This window comes from Chaetodon trifascialis, chromosome 23 (genome assembly GCF_039877785.1).
Source record: "Chaetodon trifascialis isolate fChaTrf1 chromosome 23, fChaTrf1.hap1, whole genome shotgun sequence".
Taxonomy (NCBI): domain Eukaryota; kingdom Metazoa; phylum Chordata; class Actinopteri; order Chaetodontiformes; family Chaetodontidae; genus Chaetodon; species Chaetodon trifascialis.
The window spans coordinates 6,386,603-6,409,659 of record NC_092078.1 but is presented as its reverse complement, the minus strand read 5'-3'; the positions used below and the strand labels follow the sequence as shown (position 1 = coordinate 6,409,659).

Sequence of the window (23,057 nt, the reverse complement as noted above, 5' to 3'; positions counted from 1 at the left end):
GACACAAGCAGTGACAATATGATAGAGCCAGAGCAGCACCTTTACTCTGAAGTCCAACCAGGAGGGAAACAGTGTCAGACAGAACACAGAGACGCCAGGGAGTTACCTGGAAGACACACTGAGTCAGGAGAGAGGAGGCGAGACAGAGATGAGTCAGTGATGCCACCTGTGGACCGCGATGAGTGTACAGCTACAGGTAAGCACACGATGGGCCTCATTTGTAGAACAAAGTCAAGATTAGGCTCTCATGAATCTCATCTTCTGATCTGGTGGCGATTGTGATTATAGATTACGCTTATTTTCCATTGGTTCGGTCTTTACCTCACTGTGACTGAACTCTAAGCAAATATGCAGTTTAAAGCACTCACCACTAGAGAGTGCTAGAATACTTTTATATATATGTGCTTTAACCAACTGCAGGAGTAAATGCTCACCAAGAATACATAACCTGCGAACTACGTTAAGAATTTACTTAGACATTAGGCCTCTTTAAACAACTCAAGCTGTATTAATGCTGCTTATTTGAAAGGGAGAGAGACTAAGAATTACTAATATTCTGCTCCTGTTGTTGAAGTCTGAGTGCTGGGCCTGTCATGTATCTGTGAGGAGGGGATTGTGGAGGTTCAGATTCTGCATATGGAAGCAGAAAACGTACTAGAAGAGCACAAAAGTCTGTAAAGCTACACTTAAAGTCCAGGGTGTACGACTCAAAGGAAGCGATGAACTGAAATTAAACTTTTTGGGGGGCAGTTACTAGTTCAGAAAAACAGTGCTAGGCGCGCTCATGTATTTCAGGTGGTATCAAACTCTCGCTGGTGGCTCTCAGCCATCTTTCTTTGTCAGCTGCCATGACAGAGCACTGCTGATGCAACCCGGCACTGACGAGAGACAGTGGGCGCCCGCTCACGTTACAGCCGCAGGAAAGGAGCTTGAGTCTCAGCTGCTGAGTCAACTCACACAGGCGCAGACATCTACGGACACACACACTCATCAACACACAAGCAAACAAGTCACAAGTTGTAGCAAAATGTTAGTTTGATCCTAGCGAGCGCTGGCTGACCTTGTCCTGTCACACACTGCTGACGTCTCACACAAAGACACACACCCCGTGTGAGCGCCCGTACATGCTTACTCAAACACGTGCTTACGCAACAGAGCGGCTTCATTGATCGCGGATGTGTCTTAAAAGTGATGATCTCACAGATTGCTCTTAACTCTTTCCCTCCAGAAGAAAGCTGTTCAACGTCAACGTTGTCCCAGGAGTGCAGGGCAAAAAGGTCAAGGTTTAGAGCCCCCTTTCTTCATGGAGCCCATCAGCACCATGATAACATACAAGTGAGTCTATATGGAACAATATTACCAACACTGTATTACTGTACATGACAGCAGGACTTCACTGTTTTCAGACATTTATGTCCCATAATAATAGCATTAATTTTCTTCTTTATCAAACTCTGCTTAGACACTTTAATTGGGGACAAAGTGTACCTCACTCAATTTTATTTACAAGGCTTTATTTTATACAGAAATACTGATGTGTCTTTATGTTTCTGGTTCTTATCTGTCTCCCAATCTACCTCCATAATCCCCTGAGGCAAAGCCAACTGTGTGCACAGCAGCAACACACCTTAAAGTCCTGAAATTTAAATAGCGGTTTTCAATAGGATTAGGCTTCTGTTTCCCCAATGCATGTAGAAATCAATCGAGCTTGTGTGAAACGAGGTGCCGTCGGCAGTATTGCAGCACGCTGACAAGCGATCGCTCCCCTATGAGTCGTGAAATATAAAAAAAAAAGAAAGTCCTGACAAAGTAGTCCACGATACATATTGCAGAAGAAGGAGAGAGCAGTGAAGAGACAGACCTATAAGGGGAGGTGAAGAGATGAAAGGATGGTGTGGGAAGAGCGAAAGAGAAAGGATGCAGCGAGAGACAAGAAGTGTTAAAGGCTGGAAGAAGAGCAGAAAGAGGTGCAGGGCGTCACTTTGTTGCTGCAATCAGCAGCAAAAACATCAGTCCCTTCTCTCTCTCACACCCCTCATTCATTCTCTTACACTCTCCTCCACCCAGCACGGGGCTACGGGCCATGGCCTGCCTCAGTTTTCTATCTATATCCTGTAGCACAGCACCCTGGGGGAGGGGGTTGTTTCATGACTTTGTCAGCAGGAAAACGGGTTGTGTTTACAGGGAAATGTGGAAGACTCTCCTCGGGGAGCTGAATCACAGGAATTCCTCCCTACCGAGCCCTCTGCTGACAATACTGCGCATACAGCAGCTCACGCGTGGACTGAAAATCCTCCGAATACCAGCATCTCTCACCTAGATTTCAAAGAACACAAGTGCACACACTCGCAGCCTTTGCATAAATAGAGATGGGAGTTACAGGTATGAATAATGGAGATGTTTTTAAGATGCTGGAAGGTTACAGGGAGGTGAGGGTGTACTTTTGGGAGATCTGACACAAATTTCTGTCCATCTTATTTTTTATTATTTTACCACCTTTCCTCTTTATCACACTCCCACTTTTCCACTGGCTTCTATGGGACATTTCTTCCAAATCAAGCTGCATTTATCACTTATTTTGGCCTCTGTCACTCGCACCTCTTACGGGTCTTAGCATACAGTGGCACACTCACTGTGTGTATTACATTACATACATGTACAGCACATGTGCGTACATAATGCCAAATACATGTAATCTGTCACATTAGTTCTTTGAACCCATTCAAATCTAAGTGGCTAGTGTCAAATATTCGTTGTCATCCATCCGAAACAAGCTTTTTTTCTTCATGTGAGTGAGTGACACCACTTCAGGCAGGCTGTCAGACAGCCCGTGTCTTGACTGTCTGTGTTTTTGTCTGGGAATCAGCGCTGAGGGCTGATTGTGTGCAACTCTGCACATCCTCCTTTGTTCTTTGTCCTTCTTGTTTGCCTTCAGTTTTTTCTTTTTTTTTCTGCTCACCCGTTCACTTCCTCAGCTTCCGTTCTCTCTTTCACAGATTTTCTATCCAGCTAGAGGCAGACCATGAATGAGAGGTGTTCAATAAGGCTTGCATTCTTCTCTGTGTTGAAGCTAATTATGTGCAACTAGAACATCTAACATCACTATGCTGACTTTTCCAAAACTGATTTGCTGTTATGTATTGATTTTCCGTGTAACAAAGCAAACACAGACAGTCTGTTTTCGAGTGTCTCCTGCAGCATGAGTCCTTCCAAATCTACTCTTGCCTCTGCTGTTCTCTCTGTTTCCTCTGTTCCTGTCTGACCGCACACTGTTCACCTTTCCTGTTCTGTAGAACGCTAATGGAGGTATCGGAGGGAGCAGCTTCAGCGTGGCACCGGCACCAACAAGCGCTTTTGCTGCAGGTCAGAACTCCTCGGCACAGGGCTACGCCTCAGCAGCCATAAAAGCTATCAGAAAACTGGAAGCCATCAACCTGCCTATTTCCCAGACTTGTTCAAATCATCCTCCCCGTATCCCCTCCTTCACCTTAAAGAGGAAGCATGAAACACTTCAGCGCCAAGACGCTCAGCGTCCTCCTAAAATCTACCTAGCCAGGAGTTGTCCAAGATGGGAGCCACCTCATTGCTCCCAAGAAAAGGCAGGGGAAGCTAATGAGCTAAAGAGAGCCAAAACGTCCATCCCCGAATTCCTCACCAAACCCCCAGAACTGCAAACTCAAGTCATTCCTTCACATAAAACAGGAATAGCTTTAGAGGTATGTAAAGTCCCATATGACCCGAAGCAAACTCGACAAATGCAGCCGAGTAAGATGGAAGAAAGGCGCCATGAATCAGCTACGAATACACAGACCCCATCATCTGTGACCTGCCAACCCCTCCAACACAAGAAGGCCAGGCGTAGGCCCGACCAGGGAACAAAGATATCCCACGGGGGGGCTAATGGTGGTGAGCCCCAGAGCCAGTCCAAAGCTGGCTGTCTGACTGCAACACTGACATCTGACCCCAGAGTAAAGGATTCTGGGAAGCTGAACCCAGAAGAGAAGATGCACATGCTTGAGAGGGCTGAGAAGGCCGAGGTGCTGGTGCTGACCCTGGTGTACCAAGATGGAACGACTCAGTTAGACCCAGAGCAGGTGAGCCGAGCCGGGGGACGAATGCGGAGCTTTGACACAAAAAGGCGAAGTAGTTTAATTTTTACTCTGCATCTGTGAAGGAAGACAAGACTCTGGCTGTCCTAGCTGTTATAAGATTAGTGTGAGCAGTTCCTGTGGCTTACCGCTTCATTAACAGTTTGCTCGTTATAACCTCCCTCTCTGATCCTCCATACAGAAGCTCGCTCCACCAGTGTGTGGTCTGCTTGTGCTGGTGAAGAACAGTCTCGACTGCAGCACGCCAGAAGGCTCGCTCGGGCCAAATGACAGTCTGGTCTACTTAAAACTAGAGCACACACCTGCATGGGCCCAGCAACACACACAGCAGGGCCAGGAGCACTTTACTAGGTCTGTGAGTGTGCGTGTGTGTGTGTATGAGAGCGATGTGAGAGTGAATAAGATGATGAGTGTGAATTGAAAGTGTGACTTCATGGTCCATCCACTGGTGCATTCATTGGAAATATCTTATCTATGTTAGTGTTTTATACTCGTTTAGTATTAAAACAGGATTATTTAGGCGTGTGTGTGTGTGTGTGTTTGTGTCCGTCCCACAGAGACGTCCTGCTACAAGTGCTATCAGGATCTCAACTGGTGGTGTGCTATAAAGCCAAGGATTTGCTTCGCACAGCTCTGCAGCTTTACAGACGAGACCTCAGCTGGAAACAAGGCAGAGTCCTCATACATGAGTGCACACTAATGCGTAGAAACATGCAGTCGTGGTGTGAAAATGCAAACACTCTTCAACAAAACAAAAAGTCAGTCAGTTCAGAGGAAATTTTCCAGTTCCATCCTTCACAAACAACAGCAGCTGTAGACTGCTTGAATTATGTTGGTTACAGTGGATTTCAGTGATCACAGCATGCTGTAGTCTCCAAATATGTGTTGCTAATCTCTCATCACTGCTCAGTATCACAAAGAGCTGTCCTCTCTCTCCAGTGGCAGGCTGTCATATCCAGGACCCACAGGTTTCAGGGTGGCTGCTGGATCCCGCAAACCCCTCCTCTTGCTTCCACGACCTTCTCAATAAACACTGCAGAAGACCTTGTCCAACACCCGCCCTGGGTATCAAGAAGGTTAGTTAAGATGTGATCCAAGTCCAACAATTCCCTGTTAGGACGTCAGGGTCACCTACACAGCAAATCCTTGTAGCTGGAAGGATTTCACTGTCTTGAAGGACAGCATCGTGGACGCTGGGATGCAGTGGTCTGTGCACCTAATTAATAGACAGTGGCTGGGATTGACTCTGTCCTTGAGAGGACAAAGAAGCCTCTAAGACAGTTTGTACTCCATGTGAGCACAAAGTCCTGATACTTTTACGGTCTGTCTCTCAGGTTTCTCAGGTCATCTCAGGTCTCTGTTCGCTCTACTGGCTTAACATGGAGCTACGCATTAAACTCCAGGTTAGCTGATGTGCGCACACACACACACACACACACACACACACACACACACACACACACACACACACACACATATACACCTGCACATACACATTAGCTGACCTGACTGTTTGTGTGTGCAGAGCTTGGGGCTGTGGGAGCTCTACACACACATGGAGCTGAACATGATCTCTGTTCTGGCAGGTGAGGATCCTTTTTTTAAATTTATTTATGCATTTATTCTCTTTAAGCAGACACTGAGCACATATTTAGAAACACTACAGCACATTTTTAGTGTTTTTTTTTTTTTTTTAACCCTGATACAACGCATTCGTCATGAGGAAAAATCCCAGAATAACCAAAATTACTCTAAGTGCCATCACATTTGTATTAGGCTGCATTAGAAGCGTGCAGTATTGGCTGCTACTTTGGTCATGCTTGGACTTTGTTTAGCCCTCCATTAGTCGTAGACAGACTTATATTAGGTCCAGTGGATCAGTAAATACTTGTGTGGTTTCAGCCATGGAGAGCCATCACATTCATGTGGACAAAGAAGCTCTTAGGAGGACGTCAGACCTGCTGGGGGTAAGGCAGAACATCAGACACTAAATGTTACAGCTTGTGTATTTTAACGTTTCCGTATCAGTGTTATGAACAAATAGAGCAGAACGGTTTGGCTACAAGACAGGGTTTTCACACGGCTGCTGGCAGAGCAGGCTAGCTTATCTCTCACAGCCACGAGTTATCAACATTTGTCTTATGGGTAATGTTAATTTCCCACCAGAGCACAACAATGGACCAGGAGCAGTGTACACAAATACAAACCCCGCTCAGTGTGTTTAAAGATAGACAGTCAAGTGAGTTAATTTACCTCCGTTTCACTGCCTTGTTTTAAGTGAAATATTGCAGCAGCACAGGGCTGAACAAGTGGCAAACAACCTTGTTATTCAGTTCATGTTTATGGTGATTGGGAGCTTTAGATAAAAGTGGGTCAGTGCTTTAGCTTGTGTTCAGAACAGTATTTTTGGTATATCTGTTTTTCTTCTTTTGAAAAGCTGTGTGAATTAATGGATGTTGATTTTACACCAAGAAAGCACATAATTAAAGTTAATTTCTTTCCAAAAACACACAATATCAGGGAAGAAAGAAACAGAAACAGTCCTCATATCTTCAGCTCACAGTCATTTATGCATTAGCATATAGCAAACTGGGCACGGACTAGAATCCTAAAATACAGTTATGAAATAAGAATCATTACATTTATCCTCGTTTTGAAGAGCCAGACATTTGAGTCCTGTGTCACAGCTTCCATGTGTTTATATCAAAGAAACTTGATGAAAACGCTCCCGTGGAAAGTTAGTTTTGGCCAGCTTGTGTGGAGGTATGATGTTCAGGGTCAGCTCAGATTTGTACTGCATCACTCTTGGCTGACGGCATTTTCGACTGGCTGCTGCGCCACAGTGCAGTCGACAGCTGCTGTATTGATACAAATGGGACCAAGACAGTGGGAGGATATGAGAAACAGAAGGGAAAAAAAGAACCTGAGGAGCCTGCGAAGGAAAGAAAAATAAAATTAGTCTTTTTCTTCTTCTGGGTAGGATTAGCGATGTGGTGGGTGGACATCCTCCGGGGACCTGTCCTGTTTACATGCAGATAAAAACCCATCCTGGAGACGACGCTCAAGAATGATAATAGACACACAAAGACAGACGTACAGTAGAGATGCTGTGGACACACGCATGCTAAGGAATACACACATGTTCCCCAGTCAGTTTTGGAGGCAGACAGGCACACGCTCTTAAACCCACTACAACTCTTGCAGGCGCCAGCAGGGGTGTTGTTGTGGAGAGAGAGTCTTTTGGTATCTTGCCGTGTTGCTATAAATAGGACGGAGTCTGTCTTTTTCCTTCAAGAGGCTATGCTGCAGGAAGGAGCATCACTGTCTGCCTCTGCCAGCACACACACACACACACATACACCGAAGTTTTTGCAGACTGCTGCAGAGTTACATGTGCCCTCGCGGGCGCTTGTGTTTTTGTAATACGCGCCCGCGAGCGCAGCCGCGCACGTCCCCGCTCTGTCGTGTCGGATTTCGTTTTATCTTGGTTCACCTGTCTGAGCGGCAAACAGAGGATGCCTCCTGTTTGTCAGCCAAGAACATGCTCACGCGCTCTTCTGTCTTTTCAGCCTGTGTGATTAAAATTCACGAGGACAAACGTTCTGTCCGCGTCTCTCAGACATCACCATTCACGTCCGATTCCTTCCATAAACACCCATCGCATCAGGCTCAAACTGAAAAGTACACATTTTGATGCTGTGATGAATCCAAAATGTACAGTATTAGACTCCTGCCATACCCGCTGTGTGTGTGTGTGTTTCTGTTTGTGTGTCGAACACAGCACTAAGGGGCGAGCATCCAATATTGATGAGGCAGTCTGGAGGCTGCTCCGGGCTACGAGCGAGTGAGAGAGAAAAGTACACATTTTGGATTTTTGGTACATGTCTGGCAGCTCCTCCTCTGCTCCCTCTTTCTTTTCAGAGCTGTCTCCCTCTCTCTCTCCCTCCCTCCATTGTCGCTCTGCCCATCACTCTGTCAAGCTCTGTCTGCCGGTCTCACTCCTCTGACTGATGTCTGTTTGTTCCAGCCACGGCTTTCCCCTCGGCTGCCCAGTCCTCACCTGTTCCTCCCATCCTTTCCTCATCTCTCCCTTTCATCTCCTTCTCCCGTCTTCCCACTCAAGCATTTGCATCACATTTCAACTCTTCTTGAACCCTTAACTCTCTGTTTTTTCGCCACCCCTCCTACATTCCCCAATCCGTCACTCGTTTCCCCCCTCCGTCGCTTTCCCGCCTCTCATTTCATCACCCCCACCTCGCCCTCTCCCTCTCCCTTTTGTTCTTCTGCTCTCGCGCCTGCCTCTCTTCCCTCGTCCTCCTCTTCTCCTGTCAAATTGTTAAGGAGTGTTTCTACTTCAGTCAGACTTGTAATGAGCCGCTGGTGTGTGGGTGTCACTCCAGTCATAAAAAACACAAAAATGCTCATGTTTAGGCTGAATATTGTATGAGCGGGATTTGTTATAACCCCTCATTATCTCTGTCTCGCTGGGACTCAGCCTCTCGGCCTTCCTCTTTCATCCTCACATGTTTTTGTCAAGCGGCTGTACCTTTCAGTCTCTTCCATCAGTCTCTTTCACTTCCCCTGCTCACCCCTCTCTCTTTCCTTTCTATCCTCCGTTGTAGCCTCTCTTCGTCACTTTGCGCACCTTCACTTCCTCTCTCGCCGAGTTCATCGCGTTGCCTGTGTCGACCATCCCAAGAAGCAAAGTTCATTCGGCATTTGACTGGATTATCGCAGCAGTCATTAAACCCTGTCTGGCTCTCTGTGTGCTAAGTGCTTAGTATGTGTGAGTGAATGTTGTTGTATATACGTATAGGTTTGTGCGTTTGTGAGTGTGTGAAACTTTTAGCTAATGCTGCCCGTTCTTCTTTCTCCGCGTGTGATCCTAATGCGCTCGCTGTGTGGCTGATGTGTGCATGAGACAGATTAACAGAGAGCTTTGCCTTTAGCCATTGAAAGGAAGGAGAAATGAGATAAGTTCTGCTGTCTTACACATATTAACAGTTCTCTCCTCAAATAACCTCCCCTCCTCACTGCGGGGTTCATAACCAGATCTGGAAAATGTGCTCGATAATTTACTTACCTTGAAAAGTTTTTGGCAAGCTAGCCAGTCACCAGGCTGCAGAGATGAGGTATTCCGTCATCTTGGCATAAATACACTGCTGTCTCCCAGCATTAGCTGACTTTATATCCAATGAGTGATCGACTGGCTAATCTGGAAGAAGTCTGACAGAGATATGAAATACAATAATGGAATGAAATGCACCTTAGTCTCGATAAATAGTTGCTGGAGTGAAAGTTAATCACTATCATCACATTATCTTTATTGTTTTGACATTGATTAAATAGATGAGACATAGAAAACAAGCAAATCTTTCATCCTTATCTTTGAAATGAAGTCCCTTGACTCTACATATGTATGCTGTACAGTAAGGTTGAACACCTTCCTCTGACATACTTACAGGAACAAATCTGCTGTCTGTGGTCCGGGTGAATTAGTTTGATTATTGTGCAGGAAATCAGCCTCTAATGTTGCATAACATCGACGTACGGGTCAGTTAGTGCTGATACTGCAGTAAATACTCGCTTTAAACTGCTTGTAAGTGAAGGACGTTTGCTGCCTGAAATAGTAAGTAAACACTGGTGAGCCGGCTGAATCTAACCTTGAAAAATATTTGTAGTTTCTAATCTGTCTCTCTTCTTCCTCTCGCTCTCTGTCAGGCTAAGATGAAGCAGCTGGAGCAGGAGGCCCACCGAGCAGCTGGACAAATATTCCTGATCACCAGCAACACTCAACTGCGAACAGTGTGTACACATGCATGCATGCAACACACATAAGAGTTATGCGTGTTGCATGCATGCATGCGTGTGCTTTGGCTCATGTATGTTTGTAATTGTGTGTGTTCGTGTTCTGAAAAGTGTCTCGAGCTGAAAATGTCTGATGTTTACAGTATGTAGACTCTGTCTTTATTGTGTCTGTGTGTGTGAATATGTGTGTGCTGTGTGCACACGTGTTTTTTTTTACCTGTGTACTTTTCCGTGCATGTTTGACTGTTGTGGATTTTTGTGGATATTGTGGCTTTGCTATCTTCTGAAGGTTCTGTTTGAGAAGCTGCGCCTCCATGAGCGCTGCGAGAACAAGAAACTCCCCAAGACCGTCAACAAACAACAGCAGTCAACATCAGAAGCTGCGGTACGGTGCTCACACACACACACACACACACACACACACACACACACACACACACACACACAGATTCTGTATGTCACTTTCATCCTCCATCTAAGGAAACCAGCTGAATCTTAGTTGAAGTTTCAGTATGAGCACTGCTGCATTCATACAGATGAACCAGGAGGCACAGGCATTAAGACACGAATAAACACGCACACTCGTGTCATGTCGTGGCGCATCGTTGGTTCTTAGTGTTTGATCAACCCTCGGCAAGTTCAGTAAGAACATAAAAATCAATAATTTGATTTAGTAACTTATTCTGCAGATGCAGCTAAAATCAGATGTCGCGAAAGGTCGACAGGGACAAAAAATACAACAGATTTGCTGCAAACAAAGCAGTTTCAGGACTGTGTTGGCTGTTTGTTCAAAATTGCCACTGAGCCAACAATTCCTCCTCCTCCTCATTTCTCTCCTTGTTTTTATATTGCAGTTGTTGCAGCTTCAGCACCTGCACCCTCTGCCAAGGATCATTCTGGAGTACAGACAGGTCAGTTAGGCTCTCCTCTGCCTTTTATTCATGTGCCATTACTGTCTTTTGTTAGTGGAACAGTGTTTACCTCTGCTTTTGATTGCCTTTTCAATAAAGCATGTGCATAAAGTATGTAATAGTAGAGCATCTCATACCTTTGGTTTACCAGTAACAACTGTCTGCATTGTGACCCCCAGGTTCACAAAATCAAGTCGACTTTTGTTGATGGGATCCTCTCATGCATGATGAGCAAGGTGAGCGCAAGGCTGGTTCAAGGCAGCTAAAGAGCATAGCTGTCAATGGAATACCTCAAATGCAAACTTATTCTCACATCCACCAGAAAGCATGTCTTACAAGCGAGATCTCTCACAATGTGTTAACCTCCTTTTGTGGTTCGCTCTGAGATATGGATTTTTCGAGACTTTTCTCCTTCAGGCTGGAAAAGTTAAACCAAAAAGTGAATCCAAGGGTTGAGAGAAGGCTGCAGGGTGGAATGACTCAAACAGATCCTGCCGCTTTTGTTTTTCTTTTCTCGCAGTTTGCTTCTGCGTTAGCGCACAAAACCGTCTCGTTCCTCTTCAGCTTCACTCACCAATGTGAATGTCTCCATCGTTACACTCATGTACTCAGTATACAGCTGAGAGCCACAGGTAGACTGCTCATGCTTGGTCAGTGCAGGTACGGACTGCAGCCTCTGAAGGTGTGATAGCACTGCCCCTGCAGCAGAGAGCACTCACAGGCCTGAATGCTCCTGCTGCAGTAACGTAACAGTGAAACATCTCATCTGGCCCTGTTGGTCCCCTTTATGGTCACTTCTGTACCGAGCTGACAGTGGAAAGATGCATTTGTGTGTCCGACTCTCCCTCCACATGGGCTCCAGTCGCCTCCGTATGGATGCAGCAGCTTGTGTATGTCAGTCTGTGCTTAGTCAACTCTGCAAATGAGTCTGTCTGGCTGTCTCTAGAGCAGCTTGGCTTCTGATGCTAGTGATGCATTTGGTGGTCTTTTGGACAGAGCGGGCCACAGTCCCACCTCGAGGAGGGTGCTGTTGACAAAAACAGATATGCGTTTCTTACTTATAACTCAGATATTAAACAAGCGGTGTTTTTTGTGGCTATGAGCACTGGTCCTGGTATTTAATATTAAATCCAAACTACAAATAGGGCTCTCAGAAAAAAGAATCTGTAAACTGAGTGATGGCCATGCAGTTAAATGCATGAATTTAGTCTAATATCACAATATTTAACTTATCTCCCAGCTCTGCTATTAGCGACATGCAGCATGCATGATATGTCATTTGTGTATTAGCATTAAATGATGTTACCAGGCAAGATTATGCAGTCATGAAAAGTACAATTGGCTGTTTACAGCTCAGCTCAACTCAAGAAGCTTTTTCTCAATCCAGCAGCAGTTTTTAGCAGCTGGACATGAGTCACTGTTGACCATAGTTTTCCTCATTTGTCAAGTTAATAAGTTCGGCCGCAGCCAGATGTTGGGGTTGCATCGCTTAGCATCGGCTCTGAGATCAACGGTGCCGTTGCACGTCCTGCTAATCGCACCAGCTCGACTGGCACTGCAGTGTGCAAACAGCTTGTTCAGACTGTCGTGTGGCACTGTTGATGCATGTCGGCCCAAAAGCAGATTCAGAGCGATGGCAGGAATGAGGATCACAGCTGTTGTTTTCGAGCGGATTTGGACGGGAATCAGCTATATGGAAACATTAATGATCACATAGCTGACTCACTCACTGAAACATGTGTGTCATGAGATTAAAGTCTTTCATTGTGGTTGGCACAATTATTCATTTTTGCCTCTAAATGTTGACGTTGTATCTGATTTATTCGTGTCTGACTCTCTTTGCATGTCGTCTTTCTCAACAACACATCAGAACTACATTTCCTCTACGTGGTGCCAGACAAGTGTGGTGACGGGGAGGATCTCAGCCAAGCACCCAGTAAGTGTGACCTGCCCGCCGTCCCCACACCCCCCCTCTGTCTTCATTTCTGTGTCTGTACTTCTGCTCTGGGCTTGAGCTGCAGTGACTGGAGCTATCCGTGGTGCTGAACTGCAGGCTGGACATGTGGGTGTTGCTCACTGTGCTGCAGGGCTCAGGTCATGAACCTGTGCACGCCTGCAATGCTCAGCAGGCCTCGTTAAAAGTGCTGTGATGGAAACAGAAGGATGTGAGTGTATTTATAAATCAAATCAGCCAAGTTAATGGCATGTTCAACTCAGGCAGATATGGTGTTATTAGTAGCAGTAAACGAGACTCAGAGTATGTTTGGTTCAGATTATCAGAGCCTGATTGTCTGTCTGGGTTTTCAGCTCTGTGTGTGAAACAGCAGCTCCTTTATGTAACCTTCAAAAATCTCTTTTTTTTTGTCTGCCGCTCTAAATTTCTTGCTTTCTTTCTGTCTCTCTTTATATTTCTCTTATCAGAGAAATCTTTTGATGATGCCAGCCGCATAGTAATAATAATATAATACATGCACAGTGCTCGGTTCTCGCTCATAAATATAGATGTTGAGATTTTAGAGTGTTATGTAACGACACGCTGGGGTTTCTTTGGGATGTCCAGAGCCGGGGGAGAAAAAGGAGTGTGTGCATATGTGTATGTGTGCGCATGTTTGGGCTTGTATTGCTATCTTTGGAAGGACCAAATTCACTTTGAAACTATCATAATGAGCTGAGCCGATCAATCTACGTTCCTACCCTCACCTATAGTCATGAACTTTGGGTCACGACTGAAAGAACGACGTCCTGGATACAAGCGGTCGAAATGAGCTTCCTCCGCAGGGTGGCAGGGCGCTCCCTTAGAGATAGGGTGAGGAGCTCTGTCACCCGGGAGGAGCTCAGAGTAGAGTCGCTGCTCCTCCACATCGAGAGGAGTCAGCTGAGGTGGCTCGGGCGTCTCTATCGGATGCCCCCTGGACGCCTCCCTGGGGAGGTGTTCCAGGCATGCCCCACCAGGAGGAGGACCCAGGACACGCAGGAGTGACTGTCGCTCGGCTGGCCTGGGAACGCCTCGGGATCCCCCTGGAAGAGCTAGAGGACGTGTCCAGAGAGGGAAGTTTGGGCGTCCCTGCTCAGACTGCTGCCCCCACGACCCGGCCCCGGATGAAGCAGGAGAAGATGGATGGATGGATGGATGGACTAGCTTAATGAGGACATTTCTGCATTGTGATGACATTTTGGTCAGTCTTCACTACTTCAAAGGACTTTGAAGGCTGAGATTTGGTTTTAAGGTCAGGGTTAGGGTTAGGTTTGGGTTAAGGTAAGGGTTTGGTGTTGGAGAGAGAAGAGTGAGATTTAAAAACCAGTTCAGTGTTGAAATAATGAGAGTAAGGGGCTAGGTTTCCTTTTTCTCTAGCAAGAAAATCTCTCTGGTCATAATTTGCACTTGAAGCGCAATTTGAATCCTGTTTAAAGATTCATTGTTTTTATGAATGTGTAGGCTATAGGTTAGACTCTGCAATGAATGAAACAACCCTCTGAGCTTGTGCTTGGATTGAATGCGGTTGCCTTCCTGTCCACCGTAACAGCAAACAGCAACAAGCGAGACAGATCAGACGTGGCCAAACAAGCAGAAAGTACTTCCTGAAACCATGACGTCATTTGTTGCATAGCCTGCCTTTCAACGGTTTTAAGCTCAGCAAACACAGATAAGATTAGATGTGAATTCCTCCCATTTGTCTCAATAGCTGCTGAGCTCTCCTCACAGGACTTTTGTCTTCCCTCGTACTTAGCCAAGAGTATCTGTCTATCTGTCTGTGTTTTTTATTGTTCGAGTCTTGTTGTTCATCTGATCACTTCCACACTTCTGGAGCTAATTGCAATATCACTTTCACTTCCAGCCGTGCTTGTTGTCGCTGTGCATAACAGTATGACGTCATTGCATTGACAAGATGGATTATTGCCATTGTCATGATATGATTTTTTTTATTATATTAAACATTCGACCAATATTATTGTGAATGATCTGATATAACACACCCCCTAACCGGCTGTAGTACATACAGTAGTCTGTGAAATGCAGACACAACTCGCAGAAGAATACATTTATCACAAAACTGACTACTACAAACAGCAGCTTTGTCTCTTTTCTACTTGTCAGCTCTCCCTCTCTCTCTCCCTCTCTCCCTCCCCTCAGTATGGGACAGACGGTCGATAGCTCATTTCAACATTACCCAGCTGTCAGGGTCCAGTGGTTTTGTCACTGAGTACTGCTCTGACAGACAGACACACACACACTCATATGTGTGTATATGTATAAATAGTTTTCTATATACATGCACACTTGTATGTATATCTAACCCTGTGGAGATATTGAGCTTCACTAATCTCACTTCAGGATTTGTAGCCGTGTGATCGTTGATCATTCTGCTCCTGAATGATATATGGGGCCGCCGGGCAGCCGTGATTTAACACAGCTCTGTTCCCTCTGCTGGGGTTTGGTTGAGTGTCAGCACGTTAAGTGTGTGGATGCTTGTCTCTGGTTGTCGGTGTGTAGCTGTGCTGTATTTGTGATTTGCTGTCATTAGGAAAAAGAGCTGACTCAGCTCCATACACACTGTTTGATTTGTAATAAAGTTTCAGGTGATTTGTTGTGGAGCATCTCGGTGGCCAAATGGTTAAGACGCATAACATAAACACATTTTCCCCAGTTTGGTTGTGGATAATACAGGCTAGAAATGCCCCTCATTTAAAGAAATGTGTGACATTTGAATTGCCGAGTGAGAGAAACACCTAAATACTTAAATATACCAAGTGAGGTGGTGGAATATATTTTCTGTGGTAGCAGCTGAAATGACGTCACTGCCTCTCCACTGCAGAATATACCAACTGCTCCTCTCATGTTGAAAATTTGCATTTACACTCCTTTAACACAATAACCCAAGAAACAAAAAATAGCAGATCATCAGAAATGAAAATAATCAGTAGTTTCTGCCTTCAAGATATCCATCAGTAGTGTCCCATATGCACCATATATACCATATATATTGCTTAGAATAACCCTGTACTGCCTAGATCTCCATTATTAACCATCAGCAAGGGATCCAAGCAGTTTGAGAGCGACCTTACATGGAGAATGGTTAAAAAAAATGCAAAATAATGAGGGAAGTGATCCACAGAGGAATATGTGTGAGACATATTTCTTAAAAATGATCAGTTAGTGTGTGACGGAGCATGGAGAGAAACTCTGCTGCCTGGCTGAATGGAACGAGAGGATCATCTCACCATTACAGGGCCAGCAGGGAGAAGAGTCCACTCCCTCTGCTGCCTTTTCCTTTTTATTATTCTCACATGTGGATGAAGCTCACTCCTAATTATTCTCGTCGTAATGTGGAGTGGAGTGCGCTGGAAGTTCACGGAAGACTCTCAGCGATCGCTAACGTGTCACAGCCCGCTGCTTTGAAGCGAAAAAGCTGCAGTTTTCAGTTTTTGGCGTTGAGCGGCGAAAAAGGGGGAGCTGTTCTGCCACTCGCCACCCCACCCACACACACACACGCGCAGTTCATATACACACACATATTCAAATGAGCAGTGTTGCAGAGGGGCTTAAGCTTTCATCCGACGTGGGTTCATCTGAGGTGAAGCCAGACTGCAGTAACAAAGGGGTGCCCGAATTAAAGCAGGACAGCCATAAACTGGTGCTGAGTTAAAAGTGAGTGTCGCTGCAGAGGGAAGTGGAGCTTTTCTGCCTCATCTGCTTTTATCTGCTGAAAGCGAAGATACGTGCAGTCTGCCGTCCCCAGCTTCCCCTTCTCTATGTGCAGCCTGTCTGTTTCCTCTCTCTCCTCCTTTGCTTTTAACTTGCTGTTTCTTTCTCGGTTTTAATCTCGTCTCCCTCTCGACATAAAGCTTTGTCTGTTCCTTTTCTCCTTCCCTCACATTAACACCCTTAATAGCGTAGCAGTGAAACCAAAGAGGACAAATAAGATTGAACTTCCTCTCCCCTCTCTCTCTCTCTCTCTCTCTGTCTGTAGCACCAAAGAGCCTAAACAACATTCAGATTACCGGGTGCGTGATGCAGTTCTCCATCCTGTACCATCAGCTGCTCTCTCTCCCTCTTCCTCTGCAATGTTCAGCTCGTACCTTCACAGATTTATACGCTCATGTCTCCCACAAGTACATCAAGTTCCCTCACTTGTTCAGAGACAGAGGAAACAGATGGAAACCTGCTGTTCTGTTGTCCTTTTTGGGTCCATGTCAAACCATTGTGTTGTGACGTCAAAGGTGCAGTGACTCTCTAAATGGTGACTGTTCTTGATCTTTTGCTCCCTGTTTCTCTCCATGGTACACTGTGTACTTCCTCCCACAGAGAGATGTGAAATCTCTATAGCCCCCCAGAGGGATTTTACCTGTAGATTGCACACATTCACCCCTCCTATCATGATTTACTTACAGTCATATGCTGCAGTTTTTACTCTACAGACGGATCAATTTTTCTGATGTGGTAATGTGATTGATATGGCAATATGTAACAACACGGTTTTATTGAATTATTGATATGAAGTTGTGTGTTTTGTCTTGGGATCGTGCTGCTGTGTCTGTCCCCAGACCGCCAACCGAGTTTCCTTCAGTTTAGTGTCCGTTTATGACTGCTCTGCATTTAGACGTTAAATGTTTCGCACTTACAGAAAGTCCTCCCAAGGCTGATCCAAGCACTTCGCTGAAGTGTGTGTCATGTTCTGCTGCTGACTCCCTGTCAGTGTTGAACACGCTGGTGCATACACACACACACACGCACACACACACACACACGCTATGCACTTGTCATGTTATTTACCGGTGTGTGAGACAGAAAGGGGAGCAGAGGAAGAGAGTAGTTTGGATTTGTGTTATTGAAAGTTGAGTGGAGTGGGTGGCACAGTGGGACAGTGGTAACTCTGTTGCCTCACAGCTGGAAGGTTCGATTCCTGCCTGGGGCGCTGTGGGTACTGGGGGGCTTGTCCTCCACCATGCCTCCGGTGCCTGCTGCCCTTTATCTCAAGGAAATCTCGAGGATCTCCCCGTGTTCACCTGGGGTATCCTCCATTACAAAAGCCCACCAAAAACATGCAAGAAGATCACCACCTGACCGAATGGTGACAACAAGGAAGTGATCCCCGTGCGCCGCTGTCGGCTGGCAGCCCACCGCTCCTGGTCTGCCGCGGAGGAAGGACTAACCAGGATGGGTTAAAAGCAGAGAAATAATTCACCGAAGCATGGCGAGTGTGTGTTCTTCTTCTTCTCAAAATCCGTCTCCCTTTCTATGTGTGTGTGTGAACAGACAACAGACAAAACAGTAGTGCCAGTTACAAAAAGTTAGTAAAGCAGCTATATTTCTGTAATTGAGAGCAAGAATATAATATTCATGAAAAGGATTTGCAGCAGCACATAATCATTCTGGCCGTCATTCATTTTTAATGTTTTTCCATTTGCTTTGAATGGTGTCCCAGTACATGCTGACAGTAACCTGAGCTGATAATGACGCTGACATTTGGGTAAAAATCACAGCTGCTTCTTAGCTACATTAAATCGTCCCGGACAGCGCTGTGCCCCGTCTGCCCCAGTGTATCAACCAATCAGCCGGGGTCACTGTTAGATAAACTGGAGGGATCCTGGAGTTCACAGGCGCAGCAGAAGATGATGGGGGGCTGCTTCCACCCAGGGTCTCAGTGCCCTCTGTTTAGCCACCTTACTCCAGCTCACGGACGGGCCAGCTGTACGTTTTGAGGCCGTATGCCAGTCTCTCCCTCTGTCCGTGCTAAGCAGATGGATTTTCGTGGGTGTGTTTGTTTGCGGTTTCAGTGTAAGTGCAGATAATTTACCAGCGTGTGCAGACAGACGTGCATGTGTTTATATGTGTGCGTGCATTCTGTGATGAGTCATTAAATTGGTGCGGCGTGATTGAATTACCCCACACCAGCACCATGATTCAGTCGTCCCCATCTGTCGAACAAGGCAGCGCTCCTCTGAGACTCCCGCTCCGTCTCCCCGTGGGCCAGATTTACGCTCTTCAAAGAGCGGGCAAATTCGCAGTGCTCCTTTCATTCTATTTGCGCTCGCAATCTGTGTATAATTAATGGTTTTTTGGGCTTTTTCTTCACCTTTATTAGACAGCAGAGGCAAACAAGAAGTGGGGGGGGGGGTAGATTTGAACTGCCGATGTTGCAAAGGCCATGCAGCCATGTTGCGTGCACATTAACCATTCATTAATCTGCATTTGATGTCCGATGGCAGTGATGATGATGATGCTGGTTTTCCAGCTTCAGGTCAGCAAAGAGATGCTCATCCTTGTAGGTTGTCAGGCACATCAGCTGTTTCCACTTTAAATGCTGCAGCAAAGATGTTCAGCTCCTTTTCTTTACTCTTCATATCCTGAAACCTCTCCGTCTGAACGAGTTTTCACACGTTCAGGTTTCATGGCAGATTTTTGTTCTTGCAGAGGAGGAACATGCACAGTGTTTCTCAGTGAGCTGAGACGCGGCTGGAGCTTGAGGACCAGCTCTGAAAGTCCACCATTAAGGCCAAATCACACAGACGCTTGCTTGCAGTGTTGGGGTTTCCTTCATTTCGGTGATACTCCAGCCGCGTCTCAGCTCACTGAGAAACACTGTGCATGTTCCTCCTCTGCAAGAACAAAAATCTGCCATGAAACCTGAACGTGTGAAAACTCGTTCAGACGGAGAGGTTTCAGGATATGAAGAGTAAAGAAAAGGAGCTGAACATCTTTGCTGCAGCATTTAAAGTGGAAACAGCTGATGTGCCTGACAACCTACAAGGATGAGCATCTCTTTGCTGACCTGAAGCTGGAAAACCAGCATCATCATCATCACTGCCATCGGACATCAAATGCAGATTAATGAATGGTTAATGTGCACGCAACATGGCTGCATGGCCTTTGGAACACTTTTACTGTGAAAGTGCGACACTCTGCATCTGCTTTTGTTTTCTTGACCATCCCCATGATGCACTGATGTCAGCATCCGCTATGTGAACTGAATAATTGGATGCAAAGTGTGTGCAAATGCTTATTGAATATTCAGTAATTGAACGCTGCTACATCAGCAGGAGCCACTCTCCATCACTCATTTGGGCACATTGGCGTAATCCTGCCCTTTCAAAATAAATACTTTAAGTGATTGTTTAGATATCCACATCGTACCTGCAAATTAAGTAACCTTAACCAAGCCATCATGAATATTTCAACCCATGCTAATGTGAACAGATGAATGTCTGGGTCAACTGTGCTAACAGGTGCTTTAGCAACAAGTGTCATTGTGAAGCTCCGGAGGACCAACAGGAACCAATTGCAGGTTTATTACCAGCCGGTTGCGAGCCCGTATCAGGAGATGAGGGGTGCATTAAAGAATACAAACACTACGTTGTTATGGAGAATAAGGAACAGTGCTGCTCATGTCAGCGGTTCAAACACAGAAAACAAACACATCTGCATGATTAAGTGGCCCATTCAGAGTCAATGAGCCCAGGAAAGGAAAACACAAGCATGCATGTTTGACAGCGGAGAGCTCAGGCATACTCTCCACTGGTGTGTGTATGTGTGTTCGTATCTGACAGCTTAGGAATATTTATGTCGCGCGTGTTTTTGTATGTGAACAACAGAGGGGTAATTTGTGTCAGCTCTATGTATTTCACGCATGTCGATGCAATTAGGGGAAGAACAACAACACCAGCCGCCATTTAATGGAGCCGGTCCTGTACCGATGTGTGTCTCTGCCCATCTGTGTGTGTGCGCGTGTGTTCATGCATTTTAATATGCCATGCGCACCATGCCACTGCTTGCTCGCCTGCCTGTGCGAAACTGAGTGTTTATACTCCTGCGTTTCTATATTTGTTAGAACCAGTTTGAGTTTTAGACATTTAAAAGACAGAGTAAATGAAATCGAAGGGATTTTGTGTGAGTGTGTGCATTTGTGTGTGTGCTTTGCTTGGACTCTTACCAAGCTCTCTCACTCTGACTCACACAGTGTCCACTAATGAACTGCTTCTCCATTCCTCCTGACACAGCAAGGGTGATAATGACTTGGACCGCACGCGGCGCAGGTGTTTTTTACGTTTTATTTCCTGTAGGTGTTGCTTCTGTACGTCCGTATTGTGAGTGTTTGTGTGCGTACAGTACGTGTGTGCTGTGTCCGCTGGTCTTATCTGACACGCAGCTCCTGATGTGGAGAGTGCAGGAGGGGGTGCAGTGATGGTTTTTGTCCAGTAGGCGATGCCATCACTGGGGACATATTGATTATTGAGCAGCATCAGTTGATGATCGCCATCTTTGCCCAGACAGAAGGAGTAAAACTGCTCATGTAGCTGCAGCGTGTCTGTTTGTGTCATACAGGTTAACGAGGTTCATTACTGATTATTATCTGTTATATTTGGAGGTTTGTATGTACACTCTGTTGAACAGTGCTGTGGAGAATGATTGTGTTTGTACATAGCATGTAGTGTGTGTGTGAGTGTGTGCATTTTAAATTGCACAGTCAGCAGTGATCAGACCAAGCTGACCCAGACTTTTTTAGATTTTACAATTTTTCATTCATCCACGCTCTCTCTCAAGCTGCAATGACGCACGTACAGTAGTCTCCGTCTGCTCTTTAATTCTTTGATTCTCTTCGCTCTGCTCGTCTTTTTCTCTTTCATCTCCTGATCCCTGTCCCTCTCTTTTCCCTGCCTTTCCATCTCTTTGATTGTCTGTCTCTTTTCGCCTCTGCCCGTCTCTCCTTTCACACGCTCACATCTGACTTTCCCTTTAAAAACATCTGGAGGTTTTGATTGTATATCAAAATGCAGGATGCCGCTCACTTTTGCATAGCAATAATCAACAAAAACTATTAACAATAATCAGATGGTTGGCTCCGAAATGTTTTGTTTTTTCCTGTAATACACTGTGAATGTATTCTTTGTGTGTATTTGTGTGTGTTTCCTGAAGGAGGAGGTCTGTGTGGACCTTAGAAAAATGAGTATCTAGCATGCTGACAGTCTGTCTGTGTGTGTGTGTGTGTGTGTTCGTACTGATTTATGCTGTCGTCACCGCACCCCTGTGCATGATGGGAAAGCTGAGCATTCGCATCTGACACGCTGAATAACCTGTCACATCACAGGGCAGCACGCACCCACATCAGACACGCATACATATGTAACTACGTGCACCTTTTCTCACTCACAGCGCCTCAAATAAACACTGCAGGTCACACGACCCATGTACAGTAACTGAACCTGTGTGACTGTGTGTGTGTGTGTGACTGTGTGTGTGTGTGTGTGTGTGTGTGTGTGTGTGCGCGCGCTTGTGAGTGGTGCCTGGTCCCTGATGTATTCTTTCCACTGTCCACACCCTGCCACTGCAGTCCTGTCTTTTCATCTCTCTCTCTCTCTCTCTCTCTCTCTCTCTCTCTCTCTGAGTTTTGTATGTGTGTGTGTGTGGGTCTGTGTCTGTGTGTGTGTGTGTGTGTGTGTGTGTGTATGCCCTTTTCTTTGCCTGCCCACTTCTTCTTCGTAACCAGTGTTGTGTGTGTATCTGTGTGTGTTTCCACACCGATTGATTTGTCCTGTATGTCCTTGATGATAACCGTTAACATCCTCGATATGTGCACACACACACCTTGTTTGAGTGTGCATGTGTGTGTTTGAAAGGATGGATACAGTGGGATTAACATGGATTAAGACGGAACTGCTGAGTTTGAACCACCTTTTTTCTTCCCTCCATCAAACTGTGTGTGTGTGCGCCCTGGTGTGCCTTATCACCTTTCCTGTTTTTCCTCCTTCAAGCAGAAAAACCTGCATAAGGTGTAATTTTGCATGTGTGTGTGCGTCTGTATCGGCAGCGTCTTAGATTACTCAGTGGGTCGATGCGGGGTGGGCCAGCAGCCCAGCGAGCATCAGGCTGTTCCTATTTTAAGATGCGTGTCTGAAAACTGGCTGGAGTCTCGGGACGGCTCTCAGTTTTTCTTAATCTCAGCCAAGCAAAACAGCCTTTGCTGCAGAAATGCTACACAGGGCTTCTGCTGAACATATACCGTGTGTATATATATGTTTTTTGAATTTGGCAGATTTGCTGTGCTAAAGTGGGATTGTGGGGGAATTTTCCAACTGGGGATGTCAGCTTCGGTTCATTTTGCTTTCGATCGCCTGACAGCTTTTCACGGGTAACTGGCTGAAATAGTATCTGTCTTTATGGACCCAAAACCCCGTGTTTTTGTGTCTAAGTGTCTAATGGAGGCAGCAATTCTTGAAGTTTTTCCAGTATTGA

General features: G+C 45.8%; 1 protein-coding gene across 1 annotated transcript in view; it reads left to right on the top strand.

Annotated features, from left to right (window-relative positions):
* Positions 1–23,057, top strand: part of poln (polymerase (DNA directed) nu) — a 51,417-nt gene that overhangs the window by 2,788 nt on the left and 25,572 nt on the right. The window contains exons 3-15 of the mRNA XM_070993788.1: positions 1,229–1,283; positions 3,294–4,094; positions 4,291–4,460; positions 4,667–4,779; positions 5,049–5,185; positions 5,444–5,512; positions 5,635–5,695; positions 6,012–6,076; positions 9,831–9,914; positions 10,207–10,302; positions 10,772–10,828; positions 11,008–11,064; positions 12,699–12,764. Of these exons, the coding sequence (XP_070849889.1) occupies positions 1,229–1,283; positions 3,294–4,094; positions 4,291–4,460; positions 4,667–4,779; positions 5,049–5,185; positions 5,444–5,512; positions 5,635–5,695; positions 6,012–6,076; positions 9,831–9,914; positions 10,207–10,302; positions 10,772–10,828; positions 11,008–11,064; positions 12,699–12,764 (1,831 nt within the window). The remainder of the gene's footprint in view (positions 1–1,228; positions 1,284–3,293; positions 4,095–4,290; positions 4,461–4,666; positions 4,780–5,048; positions 5,186–5,443; positions 5,513–5,634; positions 5,696–6,011; positions 6,077–9,830; positions 9,915–10,206; positions 10,303–10,771; positions 10,829–11,007; positions 11,065–12,698; positions 12,765–23,057) is intronic.